A 13,937-nucleotide genomic window follows, 5' to 3' on the forward strand; every position below is an offset into this window, starting at 1 on the left:
GTTTCTCACTGGGTTTTTCTCACTGGAGGCAGACCGGGAAAGGACAGGGAAACAATGGGAGATTAATGATTTTCCTGCAGCCAAGGGACAGGCAGAGCTGTACAGTAAAGAGAGGGCTAGCAGGGCAGGGGCTCAGTGAGCAGAGCTGTGCTAGCCTGGGGCAATGCTGACAGGAAACTTGATTCTCATCCCTTGAAATAACAAATGCTTTGGGAAAAAGTGGCTTTATAGACTTTCTCCTGCTTCAGCTGCTAAAGTAGGAGCTCCAGAGAGAAATTCAGCCGCTCCTGAAACCAATGGCTTAGCTCCCACGGAGGTCAGAGGAGGCAGGGCTTTTCATCCTGGTAAATCAGGCTGGCTGGGTCACTATTAAATCTAGCACTTGTAAGTTTTATCTCAAAAGAAGAGCTAATGAAAACACATGGCTATATGTAAATTATAAACTACCCTCTAAAGAAACGCTTTCTCAAAGACCTGTTTTTTTCAGGGGTACCCAGTAACTTGACTGGACGAGCCGAAGGGTATAGCTTGTCCAAAGGGAACAATGCTGAAAGGTGAGTAACAGCAGGGAGTTTCCCACCACAGAGGTTTTCCATTCAAAAGCAACAAAGAGTGGCCCTGCTTTGTGAGATCAGCTAGTGCGAGAGGGCTCCTGCCACTTTCTGAAATCCAGCTGCCTCAAGCAGCACGACCCAAAAGGGAGTTATTCAAAATTATAAGGTAATTTTGATAGGTGGGCCTAAAAACTTCCATTTTGCTCAGCAGCTGCCTAGCTGAGCTGGCCACTGGCTCCCTGACCTCCTACCCGCTTTAGCTGCACTGTGCTCCTCCTGTACCAGCCACTGCCAGGAGATCAGTCCTGCTTTCTCCAGCAGTGCTACCAAAAAAAGGGAGCAAAGGCTGATGAAAGTCAGCACTTTCTGCTGAGAAATCAGAACTTCTCTCGGTAAGGCAGAGGTGAAGTCATTGCCATCAACCGCACCTCCATCATGCAGGGCTGTGGAGAAGCTGGGGTGGGAAAGGAAGGACATCGTCTTCCAGTCTGTGCTATAATGAGGAGTCATCATTCAGTTATCAACTGATGGATATTGACACAACAAAATAAAGCAGCTTCTCAGGCTACTCCCTCCACCTCTGAACCCACAGCACATTCTTCCCCCTGGCAAAGCTGTTGTGCTCATTTGACAATACCAGGATTTGTTCCTGTTTTGCACCCATGCTGCTCTTACTCAGCCCCAAAGCTACACTCAGCTACTTCCCTACAAGCTGTCAGGACAGGGGGAGCAGAAGGGGCCCTCAACACACACTTCATCACCAAATCAAGCCACACAATCCATGTCACTCCATCACATTAGCTAACACGGAGCGCAGGGACAAAGCCATCTCTCTTACCCCTCCCTCTGCCCTGTTCCCGGCTAGAGAAGAACAGCAGAAACCATATCCTATTTCATGCCTCTGGCATGTGGAAGTAAGAATGTTATTTTATAATAATCTTATTATTAAAGATCAGATGGTGGCAACAGATGATAAGGCACCATTCAGAGGATCCCTGTCAGTGCGCTCATTGTCAGTGCTGGCAGCTCTGCCCTGGTTAGATGAAGGCAGCCCTGCTTTCCCTCACTGAGGTCTCCAGAGGGACAGCGTGGGGTCACAGCAAGGCCACAGGCTCAACATTTGTCTAATAGCAACCCCAGCCTGGACTGGAAAACACAAAGGGCAGGGTTGTGGAGTTTTTCAAAACCCTAGAGCTGCTTTCCTCTGTGCAACAGAAAGCACATCCTTTCTCTCCTTCTTTCATTGAAAGAGTAAAACCTTTGTGGGTTTTTTTTTTCCTCCATTTGCCTCACTTTAAAAAATCAAATCCCTTGTTCATAGGTAGCTTTATCTTAGATGGCTATTTTTCACATCAATGAAGATACTAAACAAAATGGCTCCCCCGCAATGGACAAATTATTGGCATCAGGCTTGAGGTTTTGAGCTCTTTAAAGCCATTTTGAGAGCTTTATAAAGGCCCTTAAGCTTTTTTTGAGCTTTATAAAGGCCACCTGGGAGGGAGCTAACCCTGCAATACAAAGACAGTGAGCTGCTAACAGACAGACCTGCCCTCTCAACACATGCCTCTTCTAGAGCGTCACTTGGAGATTTTGCTATCTACAAAGCAAGCGTAGGAGACAGTCCACTCCTGTGGTCTCACACCACCTAGCATCCTCCTTGGTATGGAGCACCATGATCTCCCAGGCTGCAAAGAGCCCTTGGAATTGTCAGCTAATCATCAACCTCAGTATGCCAATGCACAGAGCTTAGGGGGGTCCCAAACATGCAACTCCTCCAGAGCTGGGCTGTCATCACTTTCAGCAGCATGGGGAACCTTCATGCAGCTGTAGGTGGCTCTGGGATCAGTGTTTCAGTTATAATCACTCCATGCTTACCTCCACCGTGCAGAAGGTTTTGCATGCCTACATGAGACGTTAAGTTTTGAGCTCTGTTTCACCAAAGCTCCCTCCTATCACAGCAGCTAAGCAGAGTAGCACCTTAGGTACAGTAAAATGAGAGTAGGCATGTAGATAACCCAACCTCAAGTGTCATACGGAAGAGATTTATCCTCTTATCACTGCTACACCAGAGATGATGTACCTGCTCTGCTGTGCTTTTGTGAGTTGTGTGTTTTGCCCCGAGTTAAATATTGTGCTACAGCTCACTTTACATTATGCTGGTCACTGCTGGGACAGAACAGCACTGCAGCAGCAATCAGCTTTCATTTGGAATGAAAAATACAAGCATGTTGCCTATGCAAACAGAAAAAAAACATATATAGACAAAGTGAGTGTGTGACAAAGGTAATAACTTCCTGAGAGCCACACCTGGTGGTGATGTGTCAAGGGTACACCTTGGTCACCAGGGAACCTTAACTGGGAAGCTTTCTGTGGCATGAAATATACCGAATGGTAGGTATTGCCTCCTTCATAATCATCAGGAAAAGCTGACCAGCAGCCCTACACACTGTGGAAGAGTCTCCAAGGAGAGGAGTGGGGAAGTACCTAATTTGAGAGTAAATGAAGTCTTGCCTTGAAAATTGCATGGAAAGGGGACCCCAAGGAGAGGAAGCCCCCATCTCTACTGGTGCAGCCTTCATGCCTCATGTGCCGGGACACCCCTGTGAAGACAGGCATTCATGTGATGCATGAAAACCAAGCCTGGAGAAGGCTTTGGAGACTCTTATCACTCTTCAGGCAGTCATAGCACTGAAATATGAATGCGTTACAAAGAAGAAATGAAACAAAACCAAATCTGTGTCAGGAGATGATTTTATAGGGCTCCCGTTGTGTCTGAACTTATCAAGCAAAGCCTTCATTTCCAATCTGATCCAAAAACTACCGAAGCCAAGCAGAGCCCGTTCGCTGCTCCAGGAGGCTTTGGAGCAGGCCCTTTCCGAGCCATGGAGGGAACACATTTTGGAAAGGAAAAGAAATACGCTGTTAATTGTGCAAAACATTTTCAGCATCCCTTAGAAATGGGCACATTTACCTGCAAGCTGACAAAGAGCATTTAGGTAATAGTCAGAATTCAAAAGAGATTTCATTAAAAACTGAATCATTCATGCACTAGCAGAACAATTTTGTCTTTTCATTTCCCCTCAAACATTTTGTGCTGCACAGAACACTTCTGTACTCATTATTTTTGCATAAATAACTGCCAGGTCAACTTCCAGCAGGAATCATGGGTGAGAAATTCAGGAGGAAAAGGTGAAGCTGGAAGAAAGGCCTTTCCCCAGCAGAGTTGGGTTTTAGCTTTGACAGAACAGAGCGCCCAGATAAAAACACGAATTAAAGACAACCAGCACGAAAGGACTTAGATGCTGAAACAAGGCAGAAATGAAGATTATTATCCATATAGGTTATTCAAGCAACTCTGAGCAGTTGGAGTGTTCTTACACCATCTCTCCTGCTGTGACTTGTGCCTGTTGAGGCCAAGAGCCATGGCCATTGGGGTCACGCACCCAGCCTGGCTGCCAGCTGAGCATACCTTGGGCCACCCCTTGCTTGGGTGCCAGCCGGAGGACAGGGACGTGCACACCTGCAACAGCCGGAGGTGGCTGTCATGCACCAGCCACCACAGCCCTAACTCTGACAGCCCCAGCGGCGTTTTGACATGAAAGCAAGGAGACAAGGCGGGTTAACATGCCTCTTCCAGCTGCCTTCATCTGCTGCTTGGTGTGCCTTCTCTCTAGGGCAAACCTCTGGCTGCCTGTGTCCCGCTGCAGCATGGAATACTGCCAGCTGGAAGGAAGCGGAGTGGTTTTGGTGGCGAGGGGTGGCCCGTGGAGAGGACAAGTGGGGTCACCCCACAGAGACACTAGGCAGGGCTAAGGCTACAGGGGTTTTGCTCTCAAGGAGACCAAGCAAATCTCACTGTCTCACATCTGTTGCAGCACCCTGTACTATGCTGTCCATGTGGGAAGTCTAGTACATCCCTCCCCTGTGGGTTTCAGCAGTGTGGAGGGGAAAAAAAAAGAATTATTAAGTACTGTCCAACCTAGTAGGATTGCCACCCCAGACACCTTCCCCCTTGCCTCCCGTGGGATGGCTGCGCATCCAGAACAGGCCCCAGATAGCTTTGTTGTCACACGAGCACCCGAAACTATGAGTGCCCGCTGCTGAAGAGCACCAGCAACCTGCCTGAGGCCTCTTTGGGAAGGGCTCGCTCCGGAGACCTTTCCTCCCTCCAGCTGCAGCAGATCCTGGGGAGAAACCTTCTGGCTTGACCTTCAGGGGCCCTTCACCTGCCTCAGCGTCGGCATCCACCTCCTGCGAGAGCTGTTCTGGTCAGAGCCCTTCTCTCTCCTCACCCGGCTGTGGCAGGAAAGTTCAAGGTGTCCTGGCAGCAGGAAGCTCCTTTGCTCCACCCTCTGCCCTGCACCCTGGCTCTCTGAGCCTGCTGAGGACCTGCTGAACCAGAGCTGCCAGCCACAGCAGCCTGACCTGTGCAGCTGCTCGGGTGGGAGCTGGACCCCCGGCATGAAGCACCTCTCCTGCGAGCCCTTGGCAGCCATCACTGTGCTCTTCTGCACCACCGTGCTCTGGTATTCCTGCTTGGCAGGTATGTCTCTTCTCTTATGCTCCAGTTTCTTATGCTCCCTGCCTTTTCCCCCACTCCATACCTAAATATATTGCCCACTGACAGTAATTTGTTCCTTAAAAACAAGGTGGGCTCCCTTGTCTCATCTAAAAAGTGTCAAGAGCTGGAAATGAGTAATGCTAATGAGAATTAGCAGTGACATGATTGATCACAGCATCTTTCTAAAGAGATGTGCTTTTACCAGCTATTTACAGAGCCACTGTAAATGTGACTGAGCTGCAGGTTGCTCTGCTGAATGGCAAGGAGATAGGAAACCACAATTACCTGGCCTTCCCCTCCTGGCTGAGGCAAGGGACCATATGGAATACCACCGGAGAGGCTCACTGTAGTGCGGTTTAGCTCTTACTAGGTGCTTGTTTGTGGGAAATATGGGTTCGATGCCTCCTTAATTGTAGAAGTTGCCTAAAAATAAAATGCAATTGAGACTTATGAGCTGCTCCTTTCCCACCAGGCTACTACCTGCATTCCTGTATCAGCACCAGCTGAGACCTGCCAGGTATTTAAAGATGGGTTAGCCTTGGCAGCCTGTCCTTCAGGCTGCGAAGTCTATAAACATGATCCAGTGGTTGGCATTCTGTAGGACTTTCTTCCACAGGGCACACACAGTTCTTAATGATTCTTTCGAGTGCTCCAGTGAGGTACTTATTAACTGAGAAAACAAGTTATGGGCTTGGCCAAGGTCATTCAGCAAGTCCCAGCAGAGTCAGAAAGAGCAATGGGCAGTACTCAGACTCTTCCCTGGAGCAAGCTGCCCAGGGACCAGCTCCCAGTGTGGCAGCAGCCATAAGGAAAGCTCTGGTCTTGCTGCCTGTCCGCTCAACATGCAAAGCTGGGCAACAGCAGGTGACCCTAAGAGAGGCATCACCTGCAGGACAACTTCAGGTTATTTGCTGTTATGTGAAAAACCAAACCTAAAGCAAAAGTTTGGTCAGAGCTCTTGTAATGTTTTGTTCTCCCGAGCTGAAACTAAACCTGAGCTGTTATTTTTAAGTCTTCAGTAAAATCAAGCTGGAATTGATTTTCTCTGTCACACTCCAAATTATCAGCTCAGAGGGATGGTTTGGCTGGGAACAGTTCTCTCTTAGCTTCTGCCTGGTCTGTGGACAAGCAACACGCTGGAGCCCCTCCATCTGTGTGCAGCAGGAGCCCTTACTCCTGTAGCTTCTCCAGGCTGTTTTTCATGTATTTCTGCAGAGGACCATTTAGCATGGGATACTTCACCCAGCTGAACTCAAACTGTACGTAGTGGCACAGGAAGAGGGATTTCTTTGACTCCTTTCCTTCTGCAGCAAGGGACAGGCTGGTGTTACTGCACAGGGACCACAGCAGCCTGTGCTTTTCCCATGCACGCATCCTGCGGCTGTCCTTGCATCTGATGCTGCAGTGCTGAAGCTGAGGGGCAAGAGGGTATTAAAAGATCTCAGGAGGCTTTGGCCTGATACCATGTACAGCTTTGGAGGGCTGGAGACAAGCCACAGAGCTGTGCCAGTCACGTGTGCTCCAGTTCTGGGTAGGAAACAGGACAAAGAGGCAAAACCTTCCCTGAAACCCCTGTCCTTCTCCCTCCCTTTCTTGTTCTTGTATGTTGTATTTTTCAGCCTGAGCTAGTTTTCATGCTGGCCTGAGCTGGAGCCCAACTACAACAGTTTCAGGCACAGCTGTACCTGAACTGTGGCAAAGCCAAAGCTCCTCACTGAGGCTGTGGTGGATCTGCTGGTGCTCTCCACAGATGGGCTCAACCCTCAGCTCTGCCAGATCCTTCACACCCTGGAGTTACTGGGAATTTTCTAAGGGCAGAAGGAGGAAGATGTACAGCTCGCTGGCCATGGATCTCCGCATGCCACTGAATGCCCTCTCTCATTCCAGTCCTTGCTCATTCTGCTCCTGTATCTTGGGAAAGGATGGTGATTAATTCGAGCTCTGATTGAATGTTCACACCAGGGTCATACTCAGGTAGAGGCACAATGATTCAGTTGCTTCTTATGGCTGGTGCTAGAGCAGGTCTCTCCAGAGCGTGTGTTCACAGTGGTGGAATGAGAAAGCATACCCTGCTGCAGCAATGTTTAGGAGAAGAACGAACTTTCTCCAAGTTGTTGCCATCCTACAGACCTCTGCGAGGCCAATGGCTTCCAGATTTTCGTGCTTGATGCCCAATACAGCTTTTTTAATCCAACTTGCCTTTTCTTTTGTGCTTTCCTTCTGGCAGCAGCTCAAGAGGTCTCCAATGTTTCAACAACCTCCATGCCCACAACTGAGTACGAAGCACCATGCCTTAGTAAGTCTTTATAAATCATTACTACCATGATAAAGTCAGGTGATGAGACTACACAGGTGGCTGAGAGGCTGTCCTGGAAAAGGATTTATCTTTTGTCAAGGCTACCATTGCGGGTGGAACTCTAGGATACATTTCTAAGACTGCTCCATTGGCATGCCCATAATGCCTTAGGTACCTTCAGGTGGACTCATAGCTTTGAACAGACTATTTCATAACTAATTCAATTTGTGTGTCCTAAAGCTCCCTGCCAGACTGCCTGCCTGTAGGCACAACACAGATTCCCAAGAGTGCCTCTTCCCCCCACCCTACCACGTCTTCCCCAAACAGCCAGTCCCAGACAACCTGAGAGCCCACCAGTACTCCCTGAGTTGTCCTCCAGCCCAAATGTCAAACATCCCCACAGTTCTGCACTTCCCGAATTATAGTATGCATACAAATAGAGGTATGCTATTTCAAAGCATGGCATAGGGGGCAGGCACCCCTCTCCCTTCTGTAGGCACACACAAACCATGTCTCTTTTGTTGCGGGAAGAGCTGCTCTCTACAGTGCAGGACAACTGTACTGTGTGTGCTGAAAGCCGATGCACAGGAACATGGTCGTGCCTGATGTACATGACCCAGAGCAGCTGAGCAGCACCTTCACCTGGCTTTTCCTTGGAAATACTGTATTTTGTATTTTCTTGGAATATTGTATTTCCTTGGAAATACTGTAATTTCCTTGGAAATGCATCATGCTCAGGAGGCATTCACTTTTCACAGCTGACAAGCTTTGTGCATGTCAATACACAATGCGCATAGATGCAAGGTGGTTTTGGCTGCCTGGGGTTTCACACTCAGCTTCTCTTCCAGCCCAAGGGGTGCCATGGTCTTCCAAGCTTCCCTTGATATTTCCATGTTACCACCTGGGATGCAGACACAAAGCTGGGTATCTTCACTGTGTCCTCATAGTGGAAAAAGTAGGGCAGATGCCTTTAAATAACAGCATAAATGAAACAACTACTGACATATTCCTTGACTGACTTTAGGAAATTGGGCTGATTTAAACAAACAATCAAAAAAGATGCAAAAGGTGCAAGAAAAAATATGTGGAATTGTTAAAAATTATTTCATTTTTAAACCATAAACCAGGGATCCTCAATGACAGTCTGTTTTGCCCTTGTTACACACAAGTCATAGCTAACAGCCCAGCAGAGAGCAACCAGTGCTTCTATTGCTGGACGAGGTGCTGGGTACCTAAACTATTGGAGATCCTCTTATTCTCTCACATGAAGGTTTCTCCATCCCAGGTTTATTTTTAATTTTAAATAGCTACTTCTATCATACTCCATTCCTAAAAGCGACTGAGTTTATGCTAAATAGGTGTTTTAAAAGATTTCCATAATGGTGGACTGAGTGGTAAAGAGGAGCAGCTCAGGTGTTTGGCCAGCAGGGGTGACCGAGTCTTGAAGACATAGAGAGAAAACTGAATATTGCCATCCCCCAGGTTAAGAGCCAGGCTTAGGGGAAAGATGCCAAGGCAGAATGACAGGACAAACAGTGAAGTCACCATCTCACCTGCCTTCTAGCAAAGCTATGTCCTTTGGTATGTCCTTAGCCTCTCATCAGCTCACTTCATTTCTTCTCCACCAGACGTGAACTTCTGCACGAAAGCAGCCATGTGCTGCTCGACGGGCATGGACGATTATGGATGGATTGCAGCGGCTGTTGGCTGGAGCCTCTGGTTTCTGACCCTCATCCTGCTCTGTGTGGACAAGGTCTTGAAACTCCAGCCTGACGAACCCAAATATTTGGTGGCCTGAAGCCAGGCAAGCCAGCAAGCAGCAGCACTGGGAGCATTGAGGTGCAGACAGACTGACAAAGCATTTCACAGTCACTTCCTAAGAAACAAAAAAGAAAGGGAATGTACCTGCAGACAAATCAAGCCACATCTAAGCAGGGCACCTACTGGGGCTTCATCCTCCCTGGCAGGTCAGAGCTGCTGGCCAAGGTGTGGAGCCCACATATCCCTGCAAGCCACCACGTACATCCCACAGTGCGCAGAAAACCTTTTCCCCAAGACCTTTCATGCTGGCTGTGAGTGTGCCAGCCATAATGAGACACTGAAGGACCAGTTACCAGTCTATAGCATGTTGCCTTAAGACAACCCAGTACATAACCTTTGGCTTTGAAACAGAAAGTGGGCAAATAAAGCTATTTTCTGGAGGATCGGTTTTACAAGATCTGTTACTAAGCTACAGACCAGGTTACTACATCAGTAAGTGGATGTAAGTCATTGATTATACCGAGTCCTTCTCACTCACTGACCTGCCCTATTTTAAAGTCTATTAACTGATACCAGTGAAAGCTCTGTTCTGGAAACTTAAGGATTGTTTGGGCTGTTTTGAAATTAAAATTGGTTTTTCCAATGCAGTTCATGTGTGAAGTTTTGTAGGAATTGAACACTGGTTGTATTTATTCAGCTTGTGCCTGCCTAACTAACCCAAGCTGAACCATGGCAAGCAGGTTTAAACCAGCATATCCAAGTCATACACGAAACTATTCCTATTTATGCAAGATGATAATAAACAATCTTATTGATGGGAAGATTCTCACCGGTTTATATTGATAAAGCTTATATTGGCAAGGAAATACTCAACCCAAATTGTTAGAAACATGATTCTAACATGAAATATTTGTGCAGGAGGATTTGGCTCTCTGCAGTCAAACTGTCTGGTTTGGGGCAGTTGCACCAGTTTGATTTCTATCCATTATTAAAACAATAAATCAGTGTTAAACCCATCTAGACATACCAAGGATTAGCAAACCTGCTAGAGACAGACTGAAATTAAACATAGTTACTCTTTAATAAAAGCAAGCTCTATTGGAGATCTATTAAATACCATTAAAGCCTCCCTTCAACTTATCAGTGCATAACTTTTCCAGTTAGAAAAGATACAAATCAGTAAATCAGTTTAAGACTTCTCAAATTGGTTCTGGCACAACCACGCGCTTTGATCAGGACAACTCTGTGCCATTTCAGAGGGATGGGCAGTTGTCCACCATCAACAGGAATGGGTACAAGTTGGACACTGAAGAAAAGACATCCTTCCCTATCATTAGTAGCATTTAACATGAAAAGTCTTCTGGAGTGAAATGCCCGTCACTCTAAAACGGCACAGAGTTGTCCTGATCGAAGCGCCTACATCTTCTTATTGGTGTTGACTGAAAGAACGGTGAGTTCTGCAATCACTGATGTACAACAAATCTTCTAGCTACATACATAATTTTTTTCCTGATTTACTAGTTTTAATAGTGGAAAAATGTGCGCTGGCATGAAAGCAATGTGATAGATACTGTGAGAAAATCTTCACGTATTGCATTAGTGCCTACCTTCTGCAGACCTCTTCCTACAGTTCTCCAGTCTTACGGAGATTGTTCTCCTGGTTGGGAACACAGAAGCACGTGCTGGATATGGCACTGGTTTTCATCTTTGAGGAGATGTGTTTCATACCTTTCACAATTCCTTGGCTAAGGCTATGAGTGCATGGATGCAGCCAGTCATGGAAGTATATCTTTCAGTCTGAAGTGGTGTAAGCGTGTGATGCAAGCTCTAGATGTCCTAAAGTATAGCCCAGCACAACACCCACAAACTAGCTTCAAGTGGGCAAATCTGGGAGGCTTCCTAAAGCCTGCTTTTAAAAGCACGGCTTATTGTTCACACTCTCAAAATAGTCTGCTTGTGTGTAGCTACCTTCAAGGAATGTACTAGACTTAAACCTCAAGTTTTGCTTCTTGCGGCTTCTGCTGAGGATTCCCAGCTCTGCTGAACTGTGGGAAAAAGGAAAAATACCCCATAGTTTTCCCTATAATGTAATGCCTCCCAGGATTTTCTATACCTGTGTTCAAGGGTAACACTCAAGTCTCAACAAAATCAGGTACACAAATGCAATATCTTACAGATCATTTCTGCTGTGAAATGTGTACTTTTCTAGACCAGTGACCTGTAAACCTCTGATCTAATATAACTGTTTTGTCTCCTTACTGCATCACACATCTGGTATTGCCAGGTTTGATCAATAGCTCCTTCTTTTCAAGTCATTTGATTTCATAGGAAATGGATTGAGTCATTTAGAAAAATGTAGTCCTGTAATGAATCTTATGAACATAAATAAAATATATTTATGGGACACATTGGGATCCCAGTGTGTTCAGGATCCCTAAACAAAGTGGCAGTATCTCAAAAGTTCAGAGGCTACCAATGTAAACATCTCATCTGTTCATATGCAATTCAGCACAAAAATAAAAGATTAAAGAGACTCCCCAAGGTACATGTTACATGTAGTACTGATCCTAGGCATGGTGGGCAATCACAAGTACAATGAAAAGCAAGACACCACGCAAAAGAGGGAGAAAAGCCCGGACGGTACTGCCAGTGTTTCAGGGGTTTGTCAATAGTTACAGAAAGTGTGGAATAAAAACGTAGCACCCAAAAGACTTGAGAAATTGATATAAAGAGAAAAATTAGTATGCAAAAATGGATTATACATACCTGATTAACAAGAAGTATAATCTAAAGATTATCTGTGGTCCGCTGTTACATTTCCTGGAATGTTTTTAGCTAGGGAACAAACAGTAGCACAGTTTGTGGAATATAATCCCTATTTTAAGACCAATCAAGTCACAGTAAAAGGCTGTGGTCTGGTTTTAATGCACAAATTAAAGTACAATACCTTATAAATGTGATCTTCAAGCAATGCCATAGACTGGTGTACTCATTTATTGTGTATTACTTCACATTCCTAATAACATCATTATAATACCTCCAGTAATAGATTCCCAGCTAGTGTTATGCTGCCCAGGTCCTGTTGACTTCAAGGGGGCTATACAAACATAGGATCATAGAATAGTCAGGATTGGAAAGGACCTTAAGATCATCTAGTTCCAAGCCGCCTGCCATGGGCAGGGACACCTCGCACTAAACCATGTGGCCCAAGGTTCTGTCCAACCTGGCCTTGATCACCGCCAGGGATGGAGCATCCACAAATTCCTTGGGCAACTCATTCCAGTGCTTCACCACCCTCACTGTAAAGAGCTTCTTATATCTAACCTGAACTTCCCCTGTTTCAGGTTGAACCTGTTGCCCCTTGTGCTATCACTACAGTCCCTAATGAAGAGTCCCTCCCCAGAACATACAATATCATGCTATAGCACTGAGCTGTTTTAGGCTCTCTTACATCTCAAAGCATGTAAAAAATAAGATGATAGTTCATATCACTTATTAAACTGCAAAGTACCTTCTCAGAATGATGATGGAAGTATTAACACTTCGGTCATTTATAGTACATTGTGTAGTCAAATTCTGTGTCCTTGGACCAAAAAGTTCCTTGCTGGAATGAGACGGAGAAGAAATCTATTCCAGCTCATATGATTTAGCACAAGGAAAAGCAAAAAAATGGTTGAAACCTAGATGGCTAAATAAAAATAAGTGTGACTGAAAAACACCAGTTTGGACCTTAACATTGCTGATCAAGCTGGAACAGTTCTTCATGTTTTCTGGAGAAAGTGTCTGAATTTCAGGCATGAAGGTACGTAGTGCCGGGAAAGGAAAGAGAGGCGCAGAAGGCACCTGGGAAAGCTGCTGATCTCGAATAGACAAACAGAGCAGTAGGGACGTGTAATCACCATCAGCACTTCTAATACCAAAAGAGGAAAAACATTAGCAGCAGAAGCACAGCATTCCAGGGTAACTAATTTGCCTGGAGATAATATCTATCACATCTGAATAGTGATTTTTAAAATTCTTAATTCAAGACTAAATGGATTGGTACTTGATGCATGACTCTTCATCTTTTTAGATACCATTGCTCTGGTAATGACTCACATTACTCACGGCCTTTATCCTTGGGGTTTTAGTGAATGAGCTACATGTTAAGCAATTGCACTTTACAATGATTACACTTTGCAAAATCACTAGAGAGATGGAAACTGGCAAGCATTGGAGCTTCCTACTCACATGAAACACAGAGAAAAGACAGAGGTTAAATTCATAAGAAAAGGTGCTCTGTATTGGGACTCTGTAGGAATTTTTATAAAGCCATTACAAAACCTCAGATTTCAGAAAATTATTGTGATTAATTACAGCCAAGGAATGAAATATAGGCATTTTTGGGAAGCAACCACTCTCTCTCATCATTGTGACTCCAGATCCTGCTTACTCTGTGGTATTGATGATACCAGCATCTGTTGTGGAATTCAAACCTTGCCGCAGGTTTCTGTGCACTTTTCACAGGGTTTATTTCTAACTCCTATTTCATAATAACCTTCCGGAAATTAACACGGAGTAAACAATACATTGTATTGTCTCCCATGTCTGCAAAAAACTTGGGAAAAAATACAGCTGGAAGAGAGACAGACTTTGCCTGTCCAATTTGATGGTATGAAATCTAGACACATTCAGTTAACCATTTTGCCTGCCTATCAGAAATCATTAATGGTTTATGGCTTCTGTGTCTTGCTGACATAAAACTCACCCAGAATTGACTTCTCCC

General features: G+C 45.5%; 1 protein-coding gene across 2 annotated transcripts; it reads left to right on the forward strand.

The window, feature by feature from the left end:
• Window positions 1-4,815: 4,815 nt before the first annotated feature.
• TMEM213 (transmembrane protein 213) lies at window positions 4,816-9,819 on the forward strand. Of its 2 annotated transcripts, none has more exons than XM_030478715.1 (3): window positions 4,816-5,097; window positions 7,343-7,411; window positions 9,040-9,819. In XM_030478715.1, exons 1-3 carry the CDS (start codon window positions 5,016-5,018, stop codon window positions 9,207-9,209), a joined length of 321 nt encoding a protein of 106 aa, XP_030334575.1. In that variant the 5' UTR covers window positions 4,816-5,015; the 3' UTR covers window positions 9,210-9,819. The 2 variants fall into 2 exon arrangements, with proteins under 2 accessions (XP_030334575.1, XP_030334576.1); XM_030478716.1 differs by having other exon boundaries at window positions 4,931-5,097; window positions 7,346-7,411.
• Window positions 9,820-13,937: the final 4,118 nt, after the last annotated feature.

The sequence above is a fragment of the Strigops habroptila genome, chromosome 3, assembly GCF_004027225.2.
Source record: "Strigops habroptila isolate Jane chromosome 3, bStrHab1.2.pri, whole genome shotgun sequence".
Lineage (NCBI taxonomy): Eukaryota > Metazoa > Chordata > Aves > Psittaciformes > Psittacidae > Strigops > Strigops habroptila.

Coding starts and splice junctions, on each gene's coding strand:
- TMEM213 (XM_030478715.1), top strand. CDS start 5,016: ATGAAGCACCTCTCCTGCGAGCCCTTGGCAGCCATCACTGTGCTCTTC. Junction 5,098..7,342: donor CTGGTATTCCTGCTTGGCAG/GTATGTCTCTTC, acceptor TCCTTCTGGCAG/CAGCTCAAGAGGTCTCCAAT. Junction 7,412..9,039: donor GTACGAAGCACCATGCCTTA/GTAAGTCTTTAT, acceptor CTTCTCCACCAG/ACGTGAACTTCTGCACGAAA.